This window comes from Notolabrus celidotus, chromosome 3 (genome assembly GCF_009762535.1).
Source record: "Notolabrus celidotus isolate fNotCel1 chromosome 3, fNotCel1.pri, whole genome shotgun sequence".
Taxonomy (NCBI): domain Eukaryota; kingdom Metazoa; phylum Chordata; class Actinopteri; order Labriformes; family Labridae; genus Notolabrus; species Notolabrus celidotus.
The window spans coordinates 28593029-28615757 of NC_048274.1; the positions used below are offsets into that span (position 1 = coordinate 28593029).

Here is a 22729-nt window from a genome sequence, read left to right on the forward strand (position 1 = left end):
TTAATTAGTTACACTAAATTGCCCTTAGGTGTGAGTGTGTGTGTGAATGGTTGTCTGTCTTTGAATGGTTGCCCCTGTGATTGGTTGGCGACCTGTCCAGGGTGTAACCTGCCTTGCGCCCAAAGTCAGCTGGGATATGCTCCAGCCCCCCGTGACCCAAAACGTGATAAGCGGTCAAGATAATGGATGGGTGGTCTACAAACACAATTGCTTACCAACAAGGCTAATAAATCAAAATAAGTAAATGAGTGTTACTGTATCAGTGAAATATCAAGATGAATGGAACACCCACATCAACACATTATATAAGAAGGTTCAAGGTTCAAGGGCCTGAATTCAAACCCTGATATTTTAACTGTCACAAATATGAGCAGTTTAGTGTCCTGAGGAAGAAGCAGGATCGCTTTAAGAAAACTGCTGTGAAACCAAACAACGCTGTCTGCTGTTTGACCTCTGGAGCCAGATTTAGTTTTTGACCATTTGATTTTTGCATTTAGTCAGCAAAGACTTGTTGATAATCAGTTACTAAAGATTATATCTATTAACATTACTTAAGGTTATTATTTATTACCAGGGAGGCAGGTTGCAAGGAACCACTCTGGAAGTGAGTTTTAAATGTAGGCCTAATTATTTTATTTTTGAAACACGAAGAGTTGACTTGTGTTGGGTGTAAAGAGTTACTAGCCCTTTGAGAAGAACACAGACCCATAAGATGATGTGAGTTGGACCTTGACATTTAGCTGCCATACAACATAAATCCTTGACTTCAATGATGCATTTAAACACATTTTATTGCAACACATTCACAACAACTACAACAACTTAATGCTGGCAAAAGCCAAATTTTATTTTGCAGTGAGCCACAGCTGTTGATGCTTGGGCTTATTGTCTTTGTTTTTTGTTCTATTTATTTTTCTTGAAAGGTTTACAGAACCAAGAGATGAACCTGTTGATCTTGGTTTCCTCTTTATTGACCTTCTCTCTGGTTCCTGCCTGCTGCTCCTGCGCATGCAGCTCCAGCTGGGTCAGCTCTCTGCCTGGTTCTGTCGTTTCCCTCTTGATGGGGATGTTGAGGCTGTATGGGGTCTCGTCTCCTGGCTTTGTGTCAGGCGCAAAACTCACAGATGGCTTGAGATAGTTCATGATCTCTGAAGATTTGAGACTGCAGGCTGACAAAGCAGCCTGAGCGTCCTCCATGAGGTCATCTCTCTTCAGGCGGGTGTTCGGCAAAACATCTCTCAGTCTGGCTTTGATTGGCCGATGCAGTTTCCGGCTAATTTTGACCTCTTCTTTCGGGTCTTTGAGGCGGTTGAGGTGTTTAAGAAAGATTCGGTTCTTCCTGTACTTCTTAGCCTCCTTTTGGAGCAACATGTGGATGTGCTCCACCATCTCATCATCAAAGTCCTGTCTCCTCTGGCTCCTCGGTGTGCAGAAGTTTGGGGGTTCTAAGAGCTTCAACAGGACTTGTTTGATAGTGGATTGCTCCACCACAGCTCTGTTAGTCTGCAGATTTTGTTCTGCAGTTTCGTCATCATCAGTCATAAGCTGGTCAACAGACAGTTCAGGTAGTTTTAGGTCTTGGGCTCCATCATCAGATTGTTGTTCTTCAGAGTCAGAGACTTGTTTGTGGTCCTCACTGCAAGGTTCTTGCTGCAGGCAGCAGGTATCATCTGCAGTTTTCTCTTCCTCTTCAGAATCAACCACAAAGTCCTTTTCATCCCCAGACTCAATGTCCTGGATGGACTTAACAGGCTCAATAAGAGGTTTCTGGTTCTCCAGGATCTCATTGTCAGATGTTTTTGGGACAGTGACCACAGCAGGGACAGAAAGGCTGGAAACATCTTCCACAGGGGAAGTGTTGAAGCTGTCGCAGCTCTGAGCCTCAGCTCTCTGCATACTGGAGTCCGTGATCTCAAGGATCTCCTCGTCAGATGTTTTTGGGAACGCTATCTAGAAGATCTTCATGCGTCTTATCCAGGGTCCATACTGCTCCAACATTTCCTCCTTGATGTTCTCAGGAAGAAACTGGGAGAATAGCAGGCTGTCTTCATCAAAGGGTATCTGTGGGGGAATCCACACAGCTTCAGACTGGTCCTTGTAGATTTGAAGGACAGACTCAATGATTTGGTCCGGGATGAAGCTCAGGAGTGCCGGGTCTTTGTTCCGGTTTTGAAGTTTTGAATATAAATTTGTGATGAGCTGATTTCTTGCGTGTTTTTTGTTTTTGTAATGTGTTTTTGTAATCTTTTGTTACTTGGAGCAAAAACAACCAAACAAACAGAAAAGTAATTACTTAAAGCTCCTGTGAGGAGTTTTTAACTGGTTGTAAAACAGACTGTAATCTATATCAATGACTCTTTATGAGTTACTGAGCCGTACATCTTACAGCCTGAATATATTACACCTAAGTACTGACATATCCATAGTCCTTTACGTTTTCTTTTAAAATAGTTTGCACTGACTGTGTGAAAGGTGAATATGACACTGACCAAGTATTGACATCCATTATACAGTAACTCTGCTCGGCTGATAACACTGCAGCTCTGACTTATTACATAATGGGGACTGCGTAAAGGGCAGGATTCTCCTGTGAGGAGTGTTGTGTTTGGAAATAAAGAAACCTGGGAGTGTTTATGGTCCCACAGTGTAGCTCTTCACTGATCTGCTATACTTTGTCTGGATCAAAACTTTGGTAAGAGAGTTTGAGGACATGGGGGCCCAGAAAAGTTTCCACTATATGCTTGACATTTACATAATTACTTTGTATGAAAAGAGTACGTGACTTTGTGTGTCGTTAGCAGCTGTTAGGTTCTGAAAGGAGAACGTTTGTTTCAAGCTATCACCAGCTCATTTTACAGAAGGGAAGGGAGACTTTATTGAATCAAGCCTCATCAAAGGTACTAGTCTTTATTGCCCAGTCCATTGTTTATGGTCCTGTTATTGCCGGCATTCTTCTTGTGTTTATCAAGCAGACAACATCTCCAGAGCGAGAGCAAAGGGAGCTGAAAAGGTCATTGATGTTTCTGAATTGAATTGAAAAATACAAAAGAAGGCCAAACAGAAGTCCTGAATGATCCCACCTACAGAATGGACATGCAAAGACTTTTCAGTGTGCGCAGAGGTCAGCTAATGAAGCTACTCGACTGTGCTCTCTTCTGAAGATATGAGGTTGAGCAACAAGCAACCTACGATATTGAAAAATGAAGCCAACTTGGAAGTGCAAAAAAACTGCAGTTCCATTGGTGTCCACTTGAGGCTTGCTTCAAAGACAATACATTTCTGCTAGGCCCCTAGGAAAACGCCCATTTTACAGCAGAAGTAAACATGTTTACAGCCTGGTACAAAGAAGGGTTTTGGTCTTATAGAAAAAAGAAAGAGGGGGTGGGCTGGGGTAGTTACTTATTTGCATTGATCATATTAAGGCATAGGGTTATGCCATATTAGGGAGACGCAGATTTGACAAGCCATCTTGAATCATTATTGTCTAGTTGTGAAAAGAAAGAAAAAAATATGCTGAATATGCTGAATTTGCCAATGCAACTTGTCAGTGATGTTCGAATGTAACTGCGAATTGTTTAACATAACCAGTATCACAGAATAAAGCTATCTTACACCTATATCTTACCTACTTACCTATATACTATTTTTCTCAAACACATATGTGGCTGATGGTCAAGTGTTAATCTATTTCTCTATGTGAAATGTGGTTGGGCTTTAGTTGTTACCAATGCCCATTATATACACTTTGGGTTGCTAATGCAGTAATGGCAGCTGCGGAAGATGGCACACCCACAAATTGCTTACCTGATTAATTAATGCCACATTATACTCATCTTGTTAAGGAAGAAAGTATTATGTCATGTTATCTTCTACCACAGCCCTAGCAAAGATGAACCTCTGGGTTTGTTGAAATAGATACATAAAATATCATTTTTTTCCTGATCTTTATGAAGCTTGTCTGATTTTCATTTATCAGCCAGCAGGCAATGTTCTTCATTCATTTACATTATTTTCCAAGTGTGTCAAAAATACTTCAGTGATGATCTGAAATGTTAATATTATTGTTAGCACAGGACTCCCCTTTGAACTTCTTTATCACCTGTGAGTTGTAGAATTCGTAACAACTGAATTTCCCCCCCGGGGGATCAATAAAGTAATATCTTATCTTATCTTATCTTATCTTATCTTAATTGTAGTAGCAAAGTCCTTCTCAGCTGAAACATGAGGAGTGTCACGTCTGTTGCTCTGTGGACAAGGAGAAATATTCAGAAAAGTACACTGTATAACTTTTCTAAAACAAATGGCTCGCTTTTTCAGTTATGATTTCTCAGGTTCATGTCTTTTTTGATTAATAAGATGTACTTGTAATTGTAAAAGTCCATAATAGAGGGTCAGTAGAGGGATATTCATTGACAAATAGGTGGTCATTTATGTCCTCTGTGTGAAAGCCAATGCAGTTCTTTGGGGAAAAAAGGCTAGTTGCAATGTTAATACATTAGATATGATTTATTTCTATTATGTTTTCTTTCCAACTTCAGAATAAAAATGCATTCACAATGGATCTGGATTGTTCTGTCTAACTATGGTGTAAGGAGGAAAAATCTAATTTTCCCTGTTGATGGGAGTCACTGGGTGGACATGAGTGTCATCAATGAGACACTGCGCTCAAGAGGTCACCTGGTTTTTGTTTTGGATCATCAGACAGCTGGTATATTAGAGACAACTCCTCTTACTATACTTCAGTAACATTTGAATTAGAATCTGGATTTTATGATGACTTTGCTCACACCCTAGCAGACAAGCTGCTGAAAGTCCGGAGGGAGGGGGATCTGCCTGGGCAGGTTTTAAGCTAGCAATGGAACACGGAAATGCATCCTCAGAAATTCCTGAGAAAAAATCCAAAATGATCTAGCCTTCTCTTCTGTCTTATATTCTGCTGCTTCCTGATCAGATGAGCTTCCTTCAGAGAGTTCTTTATGTTATTGTCTTTGATTGATTGCATTCCATTTCAAGCTGCTGATCTGTGGCACATGAGAGCAACCTTTCTTTAAGCTAAGATTTGTAGGCCATAAAGTTCTGTACATTTGTATGGTTTTCAGATTTCTTCAGTTTTAACAGAATGAGTACAAAAAGCTAATTTTCAGTGTGAACCTGTAAAAATGTGCAAAAGTAAATCTATTGCAACATAAATGAGCCACAAACCCTCAGAATCAGAAAGAGATTAGTTGCCAAGAAAACAATATAAATATAAAAAGACTATTTAATAAGAGTTTTAAAAAATGTGTTTTGTGTGTGAAGAGAGCTGTTTGTGTCTTATGGCATAAATTGACTGAAACATGTTATTTGTCTGTCTTCTGAAAAAATAAGAAGATGATGAACATGGTGCCATTTTGACTTAAGATAGAAGCACTGATTGTCTCAGAGGTGAAAATATCACAGACCCATAATAAGGTAACTTGGCTGTGTTACCTGGAGCTCTGACTCTTTGCACAATGAGGACTGAGCACATGGAGATTTTTCCGGGTAGTGCCCAGGAATCCCATGTGGGTGGGACTAAAGAAACCTGGAAGTGTTTAAGTTTGCAGAATTTACCCCCTCGCTGATCTGCTCTGCTTTGTTTTGGTCGAAACTATTTGGAGGGAGAGCTTTTTGACATAAGCTCCAGGAAAGTTTTCACTGTAAGCTTGACATCCAAAGACTTTGGTTTTGGCTCATCAGAAAAGAGTAAGTGATCTACAGTGTTGTTCGCAGCTGTTCTCTACTGAAAAGGAACACTTTTGTTTTTGGCTTTCACCAGCTAATGTTGCAGAGAAAGTGGGATATTATTAAATCAAGCCCATTGTTAAAGGATTAGGTGTTTCATGAATAGGAAAATGAGTGCATGGGATTTGTTACACAGGGACTGTGTTTTCTGGGGTAGAAGCTTTTCAATTTTTCTTTAATGCAGAATCAACACACTTGTGGTTTTAAAACATTGTTGCTCAGGGAGCTTGGGGAACACAAATTGCATTCAGAGCTTTTGGCACAAAACACTAATTTCCTGAAGTGGGCCCCATGTGCATTTCCACGTGAGGGTGGTCAAGATTTTTTTAAAACAAATTGAGAGACTGTAGGAGCAACACTGCTGCTTTCTGTTTGATCATTCCTAGATACCCTCTACTTGTGTCTGCACAGTTCTCAGAATATTTTGGTAACAATGACCTGTGCCTTTTCTCCCCTGCCACACACACACACACACACACACACACACACACGCACACGCACACGCACACGAACACGCACACGCACACGCACATGCACTATTTCCTTTTTTGGAAAGATTTGAAGATGTTTTTGGTGTCAGGTTAACATCACCTCTTTTTTGGTATTAAATGAGTTTTTTTTCAACATTCTGTATTTCTACATGATGAGGGTGAACACAAGGGCGACCTGTTTGGAGGCCACTTTTAAGGGGGCACACTGTGACTGTCATCTGGGCTGCAGACAGCTGGTGCATTGAGTAAATCCATCAGTCTCTGTATGGGCATATTGGGCTGCTGACATGAGGGAAAAAATTATCATACTATTTCAATTTCCCACGGAAGTCTGAAGTGATCATGTACATATTAAAAAAAAATTAGAGGTAATGAAATCTTATCAGGATGCCAAGTATTTCTCCAATCTGGTGATCCACTTCTACCTTAAGAGATAACAGATCGGATGACTTTTGCAGAAAGGATTAACTGCATCCTTTTTAAACCATTGAGATGCATCAGTAAACGCAAGTATTTGGCCATATCATTCTGCATTGTCCAGTCATTTCTTTGGCCCTGATGTAATCTAGAATCTGCTGTTACAAGCTGCAGACCTGTGTTTGAATTTCCCTGCCCCATCATGTCTGATGTTGTCTTTAGGTTTCGACCTGTCAAAATAATGAAGTATTTGCATGTCAAGGAGGAAACTTCTAGAGCTATATATCATGCAGATAAAACTGTGTTTGAATGTAATAGCCATACAGTGAGACTGGAGTGAGCCCTCCTACATTGTGAATGTGAATGACCTGTCAGTGTGCACAGAGATCAGCAAATGGAGGCACGTGACTGTGGACAAAGTTGCAGCTCAGCTGAGATCAGAGTCCTTTAGACTACCTGGTGCTTCATCACTGTGTTAGTCTCTTATCATTCTGTTTGGCCATGCGTTATATTTGTATTGTAAAACAAAACTGATGTCTGACCAACCAGGATAGCAAGACCATTGCTATCCTAAAAAAATGATTTTTCTGTTTTTGTCAATCTGGCAGTGATCATTTTGGTGTTTGATTCTTAACTTTAACACATTTTGTTTGCTGTTGTTTGGGTTAATGTTAGGTTTGTCAATGGTCTGTTTGAATACTTGATCCAGATTTAGGAAATGTATAAGGATGCATCCATACATTTTCATATATCTGCCAGCAGATTATGTTCTTCATTTACAATCCAAATTTGAGATTGCACCAAATGTCCATTTTGAAACACTGGTAAAATTCTGGAAGTGATCACTTTACAACACAGGGACGTCATGCAACGGTTTTTTCCTTTGATTTTGTAAATTATTTACATCAACAGGTTGACTCCCCTTTGTACTTTTTTTATCACCTTTCTGTTTGCAGAAATTGCAGTACCAAAGTCCTTCTGGAGTTGAAGCCTGAGAAGACCAACGTGTGTATACCTCTCTAGGAAAGCTCATTTGAAGAAATACACTGGATGAAAAACAGGTAATTTCAGCATTTTCAACCTTGTAAATAAGAATAATTGTTTTCTTGTAGTTTGAGATGCCATATTTCCTAAAGTCAACATTAAGTTTTCTTGTTGTAGGTGAATATTTTTTTCCAATTAGTTTTTGAAATGCATGTTTTAAGTATTCCACACAGAAACTTGTTCATTTAAACTGCATCAAACATCAACAATTCATGTGAATAATAGTGTTTGGACCATTTTGAACTCAATAATCCTACATTTAGTTTTCTGTACTGAAACTAGCTTCACAGTGGAAAAACTGTAAAACACAGGAAATGCAGCTAATACATGTAGCTATTGATTGACAATGAAGTGAAAAATTAAATCCTCTTTGTGTATGTTGTTTGATAAAACTTGTAGCAGATCTGAAAATGATGTATTTCACAAGACATGTTCATTTTTTTTCCACATTTTAGAATAAAAATGCATTCGCAATGGATCTGGATCTCTCTGTTCTTGCTCTGTCCGGCAATGGTCTATGGAGGAAAGATTCTTGTATTCCCCATGGATGGGAGTCACTGGGTGAACATGAACGTCATCATTGAGGCCCTGCATTCAAGGGGCCACCAGATTACTGTTGTACGAGCACCAGACAGCTGGTACATCAAGGACATATCCCCTTATTATTCTTCAATTACACTTGAAATGGGGGTTGGATTTGATGAAGACTTTACTACTGCTTTAGCAGCTAAGCTGCTGCAGCTCCAGAGGGAGGGGAGGTCTGCCTGGGCACGTTTTAAGCTGGAGTCGGAACAGGTACAGGTGGCCTCCCAGCTGCATGAGAATACATCCAATATGCTTGAGCAGCTTTTTGAAAACAAAGATCTGATACAGTCGCTACAAGATGCCAAATATGATCTTGTCCTAACAGATCCTGTTTTTCCAATAGGTGTTTTACTTGCCCACTACCTCGAGTTGCCTCTTGTGTTTAATGTCAGATGGACTTGTTTTGGTGAAGCACATTTTTCAATCGCACCCTCTCCTTTGTCTTATGTTCCGCTGCCAGGGACTGAGTTATCAGACAAGATGAGCTTCCTTCAGAGAGTTCTTAATGTACTTATTTATGTTATGGCACAATATTCAATGGAGAATTGTGTGTCAAGACATTATAAAGACCTTATTAAAAAACATATAAGTCCAGATGCAGACTTACACTCCCTGATTCAGGCTGCTGATCTGTGGCTCATGAGAGTGGACTTTGTCTTTGAATTTCCTCGTCCCACTATGCCTAATGTCATCTACATGGGAGGGTTCCAGTGTAAACCTGCAAAACCACTTCCCACAGACCTGGAGGAGTTTGTGCAGAGTTCTGGGGAGCATGGAGTCATCATTATGTCTCTGGGAACAATAATTGGAGAGCTCCCCTCTGACTTTGCTGATGCTATTGCTGCAGCTTTTGCTCGAGTACCTCAAAAAGTCATCTGGAGACATAACGGCAACAAACCAGCCGCTCTGGGCAACAACACATTGCTGGTGGACTGGATGCCACAAATGATCTGTTAGGACATCCCAAGATTAAACTTTTCGTGGCTCATGGAGGAACAAATGGCGTTATAGAGGCTATATATCATGGAGTTCCCATCTTAGGCATTCCACTGATTTTTGATCAACGTGATAATCTGTTTAAAATTGAAACAAAAGGAGCAGGGAAGATATTAGATATCATCACCATAAATGAAGAAATCTTCTATCAGGGAATTCAGGAAGTGCTGAATGAGCCCTCATACAGGATGAACATGCAGAGACTCTCCAGGCTGCAGAGAGATACTCCCATGAAGCCCCTGGACAGCGCCCTCTTCTGGATAGAGTTTGTCATGAGACACAAAGGTGCAGCTCACCTGAGAACACAGTCCTACAAGCTGCCCTGGTACTCCTACCACTCAATTGATGTGATGTTATTTTTATTAACTATCATCCTACTGATGTTGTTGTGTTTTGCTGGGTTCGTATGGTCATGCTATAAAATGTGTCTAAAAAGGAAAGTGAAATCTGACTTAAAAGGGAAGAAAGATTGATGAAATTCCTACGGGATAATATGTGATTATACTTCTGACAATCGTCCAATCACTACCAAAAAATGTGACTATGCTTTTATTTGAATGGGGGATTTTTTTGCCTGTTTTTTTGCCAAAGTGGCGAAGTAGTAATCCAACTGGAATCTAAGCAAAGAAAAAATAATAATATATTAATATTTTTCTCAGGTATGTGTAATTTAAATTGTGTGGGATAAAAAAAAGCTCTAGTATTCAATCAGCGTGTTGGATTGTATATTGGGTTAGAGCTAGAGCTACAGTTAGAGTTAGGGTAAGGGTTTTAGACTGTATTTGAATCTCTTTTTAAACTTTGGTTACTTCACAAAAAAAAAAAATCCAGACAAAAAAAATAACATGCCTCATAGTTTTAATTGTTTATTTTTAGGTTGTTATTCAGAAAACCTTCAACATGTGACCTCTTGATATATGTACCTTCAGGCCAGAGAGAGATCTTAAAGATCAGAAAAGAAAAGCTTGAAAATATATACGGTAGCATTTCAGTTTAAGAGGAAATTAAATTTAAACACTAGGCACAGCTAATGCGTTTTTCTTCTTGAAATAGTGTTCCTAAAAAGAACAAGCTTTGCTCTTTTCTCTCAAAGCTTTAATTTATTTTCTTCCTGGCACATAAACTCAGATTTATTACTTTAAAAGACTTTTCTAAATGGTGCATAGTATTGAGGATTCATGTTCTCCTTCTCATCCAAGCCTAGTGTAGGATTGTACTGATTTAACATCCAATTCACACATTTTAAATAAGAGTGACACTCCAATGCTACATTCAATCCTTGCATGCTAGTAAGTCTTGAGTTGTGGTTTTTGATTTGGTATAATGGACTACTTTTTGATTTCTCAGTCTTAGATTTTTATGGAATAGTAAGTTTGAGAGGGCCCTCTAATATATGTATGATCATCTCACTTGGATTTCATTCTAGGAATCAAACCAATTGAAACGATTACATTCGCTGAGATAGTGAGTGCTGAAAATCTAAGAATGACCGTATTCATGTAAAACAAATAAAGTGACTGAATTCAATTCACAAATATGGGACAGCAATTTTTCTTCCACCTTTGGTTGGGACTACCAAGGACACCATGAAAAGTGAACATTAAGCTTACATAGAATGTTTTCATGCCTCTTGCACTACACCGTTTTGTCATCAAAGTTCTCCACTGTAAAGACCATTATTGCAATGTTTTAAAACTTCCTTCAATTGAAACGATTATCTTAGATGTCATGCATGTAAAAAAAAACAACACAGTTAGAGCATATCTCAGTAATAATGTGCAAGTCCACAGTGGGGATGTTAACTTGCATTTTTCATAGTGACCTGTCTTAAGGACAGTCAACATGCTGGTCTTTACTTAACCAGTAGGAGGTATAGATGTGAGATTATATATAATAAAACCTTTAGTGTATTTTGTCAGCAAAGAAACCACGGGCTGCAGAATGATTTTTACACATTGTTTAAAAAGTGCTTTTATATAATGGGGGGAGGGCTTAACTATGTAACAAGTACCAAAGACACTGAGCCTTGTATTAAACAGTTGTGTCAGTGGCTTAATCATGGTATGTTTAAGTCTGACTATCCATAGCCAAACAAGGTAAAAATAAAACATGCAAAAAAGTAGTCTAAGACTCTGTTGAGTCCTTGTCTGGGGGTCTACATTGTCTGCCAATGAATTTGACACCCTGTTGTGCCTAAGAGTGAAGGGTGCTTAGTGGATAAAGACAACAACTTCCTCAGGGCGATCTGTGAAATTCTGAATAAGCTCCCCCACAGGATGAACATGCAGCGTCTGCTCCAATTTCTACACTTAATAGGCTTAACTAGCACTCAGCAATGTTGTAAATAACAAGAAATACAAGTCAGAAGTCTACTTCTGCTGCACTTGTCAATGCTACAAAACCTGCGAAGACTCTCCAGGCTACAGCACTAAAGCCATGAAACAACAGTCTATCCTGGATTAAAGGCATCCATAGACATGAAGGAGCTGCGTACCTGAGAATCTAAAGAAAATATCCTGCTTAAAAACACTCATTTCTGCTCCACAAGTTCAGATAGTAAAAGAGAAAGCCTGCTAAAAAGGACAGAAATGAATATTGTACACATGTTTTTGTGACTATAACAAAACAGGAGTGTGAGTAACGTGAAAACGCAGTGCATTTAAAGTTTGAGAAAGACTCCTATTCTTGACTGAGACTGTTGGTCTGTAAGGATTGTGATATGTACACTACCAGTCAAAAGTTTGGAAACACCTTCTCATTCATTGGTTTGCATTTATTTTAATTATTTTAAATTATTTAGATTAATACCAAAGATATCAAAAAAATGACAGAACATATATGGAGTTATTCAAATAACAAAAAAGTGTTAAACAAATGAGAATATATTTTATATTTTAAGTTCTGTAAAGTAGCCCCCTTTTTCCTTCATGACAGCTTTGCACACTCTTGGTATTCTCTCAGTCTGCTTCATGAAGTGGTCTCCTGGAATGGTTTCTAATTAACATGAGCCTTGTCAAGAGTTCATTTGTAGAATGACTTTCCTTCTGAATGTGTTTGAGACATCAGTTGTGTTGTTCAGGGGTAGGGTTAGTACACAATGGATAGCCCTATTTGAATACTGTTGTAATCCATATTATGGCAAAACCAGATTATTTCATATTTTTGATGTCTTCAGCATTAATCTACAATGTTGAAAATAGTTAAAATAAATAAAAACATTGAATGAGATGGTGTGTCCAAACTTTTGACTGGTAGTATATATATATATATATATATATATATATATATATATATATATATATATATATATATATATATATATATATATTATGATATAAAAGTACAACATCCTTGATTGTTTTACTTAAATAAATAAATTCATTTATTACAAATTATTAAAAAAACATAATATTAAGGCTGTTAAAGAATTTATGTTTACATCATACTGTTAGCTGGTTGCAGCCATGATACAAATCAGGACATACCTGACTTTACATTTCTGGATGTCATATGGGTACATAACTAAAAATTCAGGTTAACCTGAATTTTCACTGTTGGGTGGGATTGGACATGTGGAGGGATCTGACTTTGTGGAAGTCTGGAGAGGTTTGCAACCAAGGTGGGAAAAAAAACAAACATTATATATTATTACACGTGAAAGTTAGCTTTAAATATGTTTGGGACACACACAAAGGTAAAAATTAACAAATATTAGTCAAGATATTAGCTGCCGGGGGAATTCCAATCATCAATTTTGAGTTTACAAAAGGCACAAAAAACTTCCAGAATAAAAAATAACGTACTATTTAAAGGTACAACATTTGAAAAAAACAATAACAGAGAAGCAGTTTCTCAGAGCTAAAAGCTGATTAATCATGTTAACAAGTGATTCAAAACCTGTCCCGTCCAGGTTGAATATCACTTTTAATTTTTCTGACCTAATAGGAGATAGCTCATTTGTCTCTTTGCTAAGATTTGGATGTATAGAGAACCAACGTCAAGCTCATATCTGCCACTTAAAGATGACACAACAGTAAAGTCTGTAGCCAATTAGCTGACCTTGGCTTCAAGACCTGTAAAGGGAGGGGACTCAGCACTTCAAGCAGGGAGCTTTTACTCACTTTCTAATACAACCACCTTTGAAATGAGTCATTTTAAAACCCATGAGCTTTTCTGAGGACTAAACAAATAATAGAACACTGCAGTTTCATGTAAGAGGTGCTGGTGAGCTGATTTTGTTATCTTTGGAAAGAAATAGGCTGGCTGTGTTCGCCTTTCTTCTTTCTTCATGCTATGCTAAGCTAACCAGCTGCTGGCTCCAGCTTCAAATTCACCAGACAGATGAGAGTGGTGCTGTTTTCATCCAACCACATGCAAGTAAATGAATTAGCATGTTCCCCAAAGAACCTTACTTGTCCTTTAAGATAGATAAGAATGATGAAGTTGGTGCACTTAAGTATGAGTGAGATGAACACAGGCACAACACTAGTTATATATTCACTGATAATATAAAAAACAAAACAGAAACACTTATCAATGAGATCCATATTTACATTATCTTCATGTGGCAGCATTTTTGACCGTTCAGGACCTATCTCCATAGGGGGAAACAGTTTTAACGGCACTAATGGTAAAGTCTGTTCAAAGTATTTACAAAGTTTCCATGCCAGGTGTGGGAGGGGCTTTGAGACCTCTCATGATGTCCTGGTCCGTAGAGAGCTCATCCTGAGCACAGTGAGCTCGGCTACGTCTGAATCCTCCATCTCCATCTCTTGTCGGCAACTTTCTCTTATTACATACACTACTAGACCCACACAGATGAAAATGAGGAGGATTATGCCTATAACCTGGGGTACAAAGGAGTAAAGCAACACTTTGTTTAGTAATTATTCACAGATAATGTCTAAGTTTGGTTAAAAAGTTTACAGAGCTATATTAATAGTTTACAATAGGTCATGGTATTAACATATTGACATATCCTCCTTTGTGCAAACTGTAAAGCAGAGGTTTTAGCAATCAAAATAAGCAAAACAACCTTCAAGAAACTGAAAATAATGGACTCACCTGAGAAAAGACAAACAGCTGCTGTGAGCGAAGCATCAGTTCTTGTAAGGCATCTCCCTCACTAATTGGCTCGCACCACTTCTGCGGAGCCGCCTTGTCAACTATTACAAATCTGCCCTCCCAGTCTGTCATAGCACAAGCAAAGTATTGGCCATCCAGGAACAACAAGATCAGCCACACGATAGCAGGAACAAAACTGGAGAGGGAAACGGATTTCCTGCACCACACATCACATCTGCATCCTTGAATGATCAGCATCAAAGTGAAGGCCATGACGGCAGGAATGATGAAGAAGGCTGATGAAAACACTCCGTTCCATGTAGGGTTGCAAGGACACTCAAACTCCAGTTCCACCAGCTTCTCTAGTCCCATGAGGATAAAGCCAAACGCCACATTTGATACCAGAGGACTGTTGCTAAGTTCATTTTTCAGCCTGGTAAGCCATTGTTGTCTACTTTCCATACTAGATTGACCGAAGAATGAAGACAATCGTTGTAAAAAGCCCAAAAGAGGGTCCACCGTTGTGAACACATTGGCAACAGCTAAGTGATGCGTAATTAACTCATCCAGGGGTAAGTTTTCCCCTCGGGCAAAATGCCACACTTCCACTCTGATTGGTTTCGAACAAAGGAGGGTGTGCCGTCTGCTCTGACATTTCTCCAGCTGATTGGCCTGCGAGAGGTTTCAGGTGGGGTTACATTTTAAATGTGGTCTCTCATGGACAAACTGGAGGGAGGGCTATAAAGTGGAGGGAAGTTTGTTCTCCAGTTGAACACAGACTGAACCCTTTTGCAAAAGCGTTGCAAAAAAAAACATGCAAAGAGGTGTAGACATCTAAAAAGGGGGACATATTTAACATGAAGAAACAAGTTACAGGTCAAAATGTTCTCTTGAACTGGAATGTTGCAATTTAACAGATACCTAGCAACAACAAAGTCTCTTAATATATCCCATAATACAACTAGAGTAATTAATATGTTGAGATAAAAGTACTCAGTTCTTTCTTTGGTTCATTTGTTGCAATTGCCTGCAATCAAAAAATAAGATGCATGCAGACTTGTTTTAGTTTACAGCAGGAGCCACATGAGGGCGCCCATGCAGCAGCACAGATTAAGGATAGAGAGGATTACAGGAGGCCATGTTGAACTTTCAAGGGGATGTGGTTCATACAGCTTGAGAACAGCCAGGCCACTGATGTGATGACATAATTTATAAATGACCTCACTGAGCTCAAGAGCATCACCATAATCTGCTCACATTAAAACCTGACAGGAGCAAGTATTTGGGCTCTGTGAAATAGGATTGGAAAGATGGGACTGTTGAAAAGGGAGGTTTGCTTTCATTTCATCTGCAGAATCATTTCAACTTTTTAAATTCCACCGCCCAAATCATGCCTGTTTAAAATATTCCCTTTCTACAGGTTTTATAAGGAATCTGACTTTCTTGCTGCTGCAACACGGGATGTGAATTTATAGTGACATTAATATTGCAAGAGCTGCTGAAAAGAGGAAACCATATGGGCCATGCTGCTGCTGCTGCTGCTGCTGCTGTAGCCGTGGTCACTTCAGCAAATGCTGTATGAGCAGGAACACCATCCTCCAAATGGAAGATGATGAAATGCGCACCTGTCATCACGTATAGAGGAGCTAATCTGTATATATGAGAGCGGAGGCTGGGGAGGTGCAGTATAAGTGCCCGAGTTCACAAACAAAATCAATTACATACGTGATCTCGGCTGTGTGTGTATACGTGTGTGTGTGTGTGTGTGTGTGTATACGTGTGTGTGTGTGTGTGTGTGTGTGTGTCCGTGTGTTTTTATCCACGGTCATGAGCGCATAGGGCACGCGCAGCTTGTCGTTGCTGCCGTCGGTGTCCTACCAGCATCTGTTCCTCTTTTTTGGAGCAGACTTATATTTCGGCTATATCAGGCTCCTATCGGGAATAATTTGTGCGCTACTTTCATTTTACTCACCGCAACGTTACCGCGAGAGCGTAAATGCGCATCGCTCTGCGCATCTTTGAATCTTCAGAACTACACTGTGGACAATCTCCCTGACATCCAAAGACCTCTCCTCCGCAATCCGACGAGGCTTCTTCACCGCCTATGGCCGCACATCGGCATCCCTGAGCCGCTGGCCTCGTCCCCGGACCTTTCACCCATCTCTGTCCTCAAAAGCTCTCACAATCAGGAAGACATCTACACACAATTTTGTGTCATCATCCTCGGCGTAGTATTTTTAAAGAACCCGGTGCTATGCTGGGCCCATCTCTCTAGATCTTGTGATTAAAACACGATCTCTCCTCCCACATTCGTCCGACCGAGACCCTGGTACTCTCGTCGAGCCCCGACAATGCATCCTAACGCAGTGATGCTGGCGGTGGTCCTCCTAGGGAACTTGATGCTGCCTTTCGTCTCGGCGCAAAACGGTAAGAAAGCAGATGTGACCATGGCATGATTGTAAACAGCGCGGTGAGGGGAAAGTGACTTGACGTGTGTGAAGACGCCCGTGCGGAATGTTTTCCAAGGAGGATTTGGAGTGTGACTGCATTAAAGCTACTACCACAGTTTCATGCATCCCGACAACAAGGCCAGAGTTAGACATCAACAAATCTGATTCAGTTACTGACCGCAGGATGGAACTCTTAACTGAGAAACCAGACGACACGGTGACATTAATACAAGGTTGTTTACTGTCAACTGAGAGCACTGTAGGTGTGTCTGTAGGAGGAATAAACTGACACTTTGAAGCAAGTCGAACATATTGTCTAATTAGTTTTAAAATAATCAATTAGTGGCATTATTTGACCAAACTAAGCCTCGTGCATGCATGAAATTAATTTTTAATATTTACAGCAAGTAGTCTATGGTGGCCCAAGGGGTCCAGTGTGTGGTTTGTTCAGTCAAATGGGGTAGGGGACAGTGTGTCAAGCAAGACTAACCTGCTCTGCTTGCTGATCTAGTAACATACAATCAACACCACACACATGCTGAAGGCTTGCCCAGTGTGTGCTGTAAATACAGTTAACACAAGGCCCTTCTATACCACAGTTGCAGAGCTGATGCACCTACTATATTGACAAAGCCCTATTACAACACATTCCCTGTCTTGCAGTCATAGTGGATACACAAATAACATCCTTATTTCTTTTCTTTTATCATATTTGTGCAGCAGATGTCCCTTTTCCCCCAACTATTCAAACAGTGAGTAAGGGGTTTGCCTTAGAGCTGCAGAGGATTGTCATTTGTTACTATAATTTCAAAAGTTCACCATGCATTAATCATAAAAAAGCTGACATGATGTTGTTTAAGTAAATGTCAGCAACATGCTGTTGGGTGTTCCAGGCTGTCCTCCTCTGAAACAGCACATCCTGACTTCAAATTCTGTTGAATCACGTCTCCCAGAGGGGCACACAAGTCAGCAGCCATTCACGACACTAAAGTGGAATCTTTTCACTTTTTGTTTTTTTCATTTTTATAACATGAACTTGGTCCTTTTTGCAGCCGTGACATGTTTGGAAAGACTTTGTAGCTTTAATAAACAAGACACTCAATCTATTTTATTGAAAATAAAAAAAATCACATGTGCCTGTGTTCATTTCATTCAGGAGGCATCCATGTCCACCTGTCACAGCCCCTGTGCATACCAAATCAACATCACTGACATGATCTAATCCCCTGTCAGTGAATAATAAAGCAGAGAATTACCCTGCATACTTATAATCTTGATGCCTAATGTCCACCTCCTCCTCTCTGTGGGATAATTGGACACCCACCATGCAAGACTTAAGGACACATGTACTTTGATGAGGGGATGAGGAGGATGTAAAATAACTCACTCAAGTACTCTCATACCCTTTAAGGGTGTATTTTTAAAAAACCCTGAAATGTTTCTCATTATTTATGTCTCTTATCTAAAGAAGTGTCATATACTGGTAAGGTTTGTGCTATTCTCGTGTTCTACTGCAACACAATATGCAGAAATATTTCAAGCACAGTAAGTGAAATCTAGATAATTTGACAAAAAGCACAAGGAAAACTTACACCTTCTGCGTGCGAGGAGACAAAACAAGCTAAAACACCACAGTAGTTACATAACCAAATATTATTTCTTGAATTATGTTCTTTTTTTCTTCCTTTGTTAATTTTGCCAAGGTGCTTAAAGTGCGTGTGCACACAGCGAGGAATTCTCTGATCTTGCTATTTGGAAAATCAAATACCCAATAATCCCTCTATTGTTTGATAGAGCTCAAGCAAAGGCATTCCAAACACTTCCTGTGGTCTTTACCCAGTGTTAGTGCCCACTCACTGAGGCCCAGTTCACACCACAGAACCACACACACACACCGACAGACAGACAGACAGACAGACAGACAGACAGACAGACAGACAGACAGACAGACAGACACACACACACACACACACACACACACACACACACACACACACATACATACATACATACATACATACAGCCAGGGGTCAGTGGAAGACAGACTGGTGGCATCCAGTCACTTAACGTGTACGAGCTTTAACTGCTTCATGTAGACATCCTTAATTCATGCTAATCCAGAGACAGCCTACATTCATTACAGCTTTGATCACAGTTACATGAAGGTAATGTTAGGTTGCAACACTGCTGGTTATTTTCTGATATATGCTCACGTTGCATGCTCCCAAAAGCCATTTCATCTCTCTCACAGTTCAGATTAAGAGCAATCGGTGCATGGCTCCTTATGCAATCCTAGATTTTCCTGTGATATTACAGTTGCTGCTGTCTGCGGAATAATAATTATAAGTGCACGAGATGTAATCACTGTATGTGGGAAGCAGAGGGAATTCATGCGTTTTTTTCCCTCATGCTCAGGGAAAAGTAGGGCTACTATAGGTGGCCGCTTTCTGCGACAGATATTCGGAGGACTGTAAATAGCATCCGTCCATTCTGCCTCGTTTCTATTTTTACCTCCGAGACACAGCGCTGAGAACTGTGGCTTTAAGGTCCTTTTGTGAAAGTGAATTCATTAACTCTTAATGGACGGCCTCCTTGTGCACAGCTGCACAGCCTTCTAAAGGCTCGCTAGGTGGCTGTGTGAACTATTTAAGCTGAGAGATGATGGGATCGCTATGCAAAGAAAATAAAGAGCTGTTGAGAAGGTGGCTGGGGCCGACCTTAGGAAGTGCATTTCTATCTTACATAATTTCCCCCTACAAAGCGTGCAGCCTGCTCCTGCTGCCAACTTTGTTGTTGTTTTACGGCTGCCTGTGTAAATCAAAACAATTAGATCACATTAGAGTAACCTTTAGAATCATTTGTGGATAATATCACTGCCATTTTAAAAGAAATAACAGCTTGTGTTACATGTTACTGGTTACAGCACCTAGTTTAGCTATTGCTTAAGACTGAGAACACAACAGCAAAGATTGCTTCTTGTCAAGGTTACACAATTCAAGAACACACACATGATGTAGAGCAAGCCTGCCCACGCATATTGCAATATGTACTGCAATTACAATATTCTGTTTCATCAATACAGGGCCCTATAATTCTTCTCTCTTCCACTGGTGCATTATCATCAACGGAGGCCAACATAGCGTTTTATGACAAGCATTTAAAGCTACATACCATCCGATCAATAGGCCTACATGATGCAGCAGCATGTCCATTATCATGTTTCTGTCCGGACTCTGGACAAAGGTTCATTTGTTAGTGTGAGAGCTGCCTTTGGTCCTACAGCATATTTTCCAGACTGAGTCATTCCTCCCCACTGTGAAATCTGATACAGAATGCACTGATTGGGAGAAACATCACACACTATAAAACACACTGCAGATATATACACTGATGCACAACTACACGGTGGTACAGATTTATTTTACTGGTGATTTGTCCAGGGGATATTTCGCTGAGTGTGCATGCATGCTGTGTTTCTCTCCTGCTTCACGTTTATACAGCTACTCATAATCAGTGCTGGAAACTCCCCAATTTAGCCACAGCCTTGTACTACTGCCCGTTCTGCAGGGGGAAGCTCATGTCAAGTGTGCTGTAGACAAAACACTCTGAGGTTACACTCAGGTGCACCTGTCCCGACTTTTCAATGAGTTGGAGAATAATGACCTAGAATAAATAATATTGCTGTTTCCTTGACTTGAGGGCTCATACTAGCTGGTATTCAGAGCACTTCAAGTTAACAAATAATGATAATTGTTCGTCTGTCTGAGGTCTGTGAAAAGCATTCCTGCTGAAAAAAAAGCACAAGCTGAAGAGACACTCCAAGAGATGTGATTCTTCTAATTTTAGAGTTAGCTTGTTATTTCAACGAAGAGAATCAGAGTCCCATGATGCTTCTCTGTGTCTCTCAAGCTTTACACCAAATCACTTGAATTTCCTTGTTTTGACCCCTGACGGAGAAATAGGAAGTTCTCCCTGGATGTGATTAAAGGCTGGGATTAGAGTATTTCTACCCCTGCACAAGGGGTTATTGGGATTTAGATCATAAAACGTCTCCCTCTCCTCTGTGATCTGAATGACAGACTGTAGTATTACAAGTGAAAAAGGGAGACTGTCGGCCCCAAGTCTACTCTCTCTGGAAATTCAACTTTGCATATAATGGCTATACTTTGCACTGTCACTGTGACATCAGATAATCAGTGATGTGATAAAGTCGGTACATCCAGTGGCATACATCTTTACAGGCTCTCAGACACAAATGCAGCTCAATGTGACATATCACGGCTACAGTTTTACATCTAAATCAAGCTGTTTACATTATATTACACAGTATGCCCATTTGATTGATTCTACTATATCTACATCCACTTGTGGGGATAGGAAATGGCCTTTTTAAACAAATGTTACACGTATAAACTTTTTCAGGAAAATTATGGCATAGACTTAAAATTCCTCTCAGTTCACACATATAATCCATTAATCAAAATAAACATTTGTACAATTTATTCCAGGGTTTCTTGATAAAGTTGTTCTGGTAGTTTGATAAAAAGCAGTATATGTTTTAGCTGTGGGACTGCTATCATTTGCACAACTATCTAGTAGAATACAGAGTACAGGGGAGTACTTTGGCTTCCAGGTTTGATTTTCCAGCAACAAGGCTTGTAAATTATGTTTTTTTTCTCTAAAACTCTTAAACCTGTTTTGTGTGTTGACAAACCAGAGAACCTGAAAAAGGCTTTCAAACAAATGTTACAGCTCAGCTGCAAGTCAAAGATGTTTCTAGTTTCAGTGGGAACATTTTCATACTTAAAAATAAGTACTCGAATGAATAGAAACTGCTGCATGTTATTAATGCGTGAAAATGGCCGACTTAAAGGCAAAGAAGGCCAAAATGTTACAAACTTGGAATAAATGCTACATCAAAGTTGTCATAAGCTAAAGGTAGATAAACAATAAGAGTAATGGGTAAGTAAAGTAAACACAAATTTGTGTTGGTCATTTTTTTTTCATATTTTCAGTATGTGTATATGCTGTGAAAAATAGCCAAGCACCGTGGCTGAAAGAGACACACATAATACATTCACATGGGGGTTCTCACTTATGCCAAATTTGACCTTTTCTCAGTAGTGTGTGGGTGTGCAAAGACTGACAACTCCCTGATACACCTTATCATTTCTTTTGGCACCAGTTAGGGCAGGAAAGGTTACACCTTTACGGTTGTATTAGGAATTATGAGATTGGTGACAGCGACACCTTCTTAGGGAAGCTTTACCCAACTTCATAAATGAGGCTGGATTCAGCTGGAATAACTGAAAACACTTGTTGGTAGGATTAATCACAATTATTTGATATTGTTTTAAGATGAAGTATACGAGTTAATGCTTTTACTATGTAATGAACGGGGCTGTGAAAAGTATTGGTTGTATCGAAACACGAATTCTACCAATGTCCTCATCTATCAACAATGAGTCAAAGATACAAAAATATAAACAATCACCATGACTAAGATCTATTGCGTCATAAAAATGACCTGTAATGGCACACAAGACTGTCAAGAGCACCATACAGGTGCAACAAAGATTCACCTGCACCCACAAACTCAAACACACACACACACACACACACACACACACACACACACACACACACACACACACACACACACACACACACACACACACACACACACACACACACACACACACACACACTGTATAAAACATAACCAGTTCAGTGTCCCCAGGGGGGTTTCCTACTCGCTGCTTTCTCTGTCTGTGTTGTGGGATGTGGATGGGGATCCAGGTTGTAGGAAGGCAGCTGACTCACTCTCAGGCTGCTTGGTGGTGGTGTGTGGCTTGCTGTCAGTCCTCAGGGGAGCACTCCTCTCTAACTCCATCAGTGGAGGATGTAGGCTGTAATGAC

At 39.9% G+C, this 22729-nt stretch overlaps 3 protein-coding genes across 3 annotated transcripts in view; 2 read left to right on the top strand and 1 right to left on the bottom strand.

The window, feature by feature from the left end:
* The first annotated feature begins 5592 nt into the window (after positions 1–5592).
* Positions 5593–11301, top strand: LOC117810233 (UDP-glucuronosyltransferase 2C1-like). Its single transcript, XM_034679936.1, is given in 4 exon segments — positions 5593–5724; positions 7628–7732; positions 8171–9240; positions 9243–11301. Coding segments are annotated over 3 exon segments (1608 nt in total). The 5' UTR covers positions 5593–5724; positions 7628–7721; the 3' UTR covers positions 9770–11301.
* A 1423-nt stretch (positions 11302–12724) lies between these two features.
* On the bottom strand, positions 12725–14845 carry LOC117810235 (calcium homeostasis modulator protein 6). Its single transcript, XM_034679939.1, has 2 exons — positions 14361–14845; positions 12725–14143 (listed from the first exon to the last, which is right to left on the bottom strand). Exons 1-2 carry the CDS (start codon positions 14820–14822, stop codon positions 13991–13993), a joined length of 615 nt encoding a protein of 204 aa, XP_034535830.1. The 5' UTR covers positions 14823–14845; the 3' UTR covers positions 12725–13990.
* Positions 14846–16204: 1359 nt separating this feature from the next.
* The window catches only part of nptnb (neuroplastin b), a 29396-nt gene continuing 22871 nt past the window's right edge, over positions 16205–22729 (top strand). Inside the window, 1 exon segment of the mRNA XM_034679937.1 lies at positions 16205–16787. Coding sequence (XP_034535828.1) covers positions 16712–16787 — 76 coding nt within the window. The 5' untranslated portion in view covers positions 16205–16711.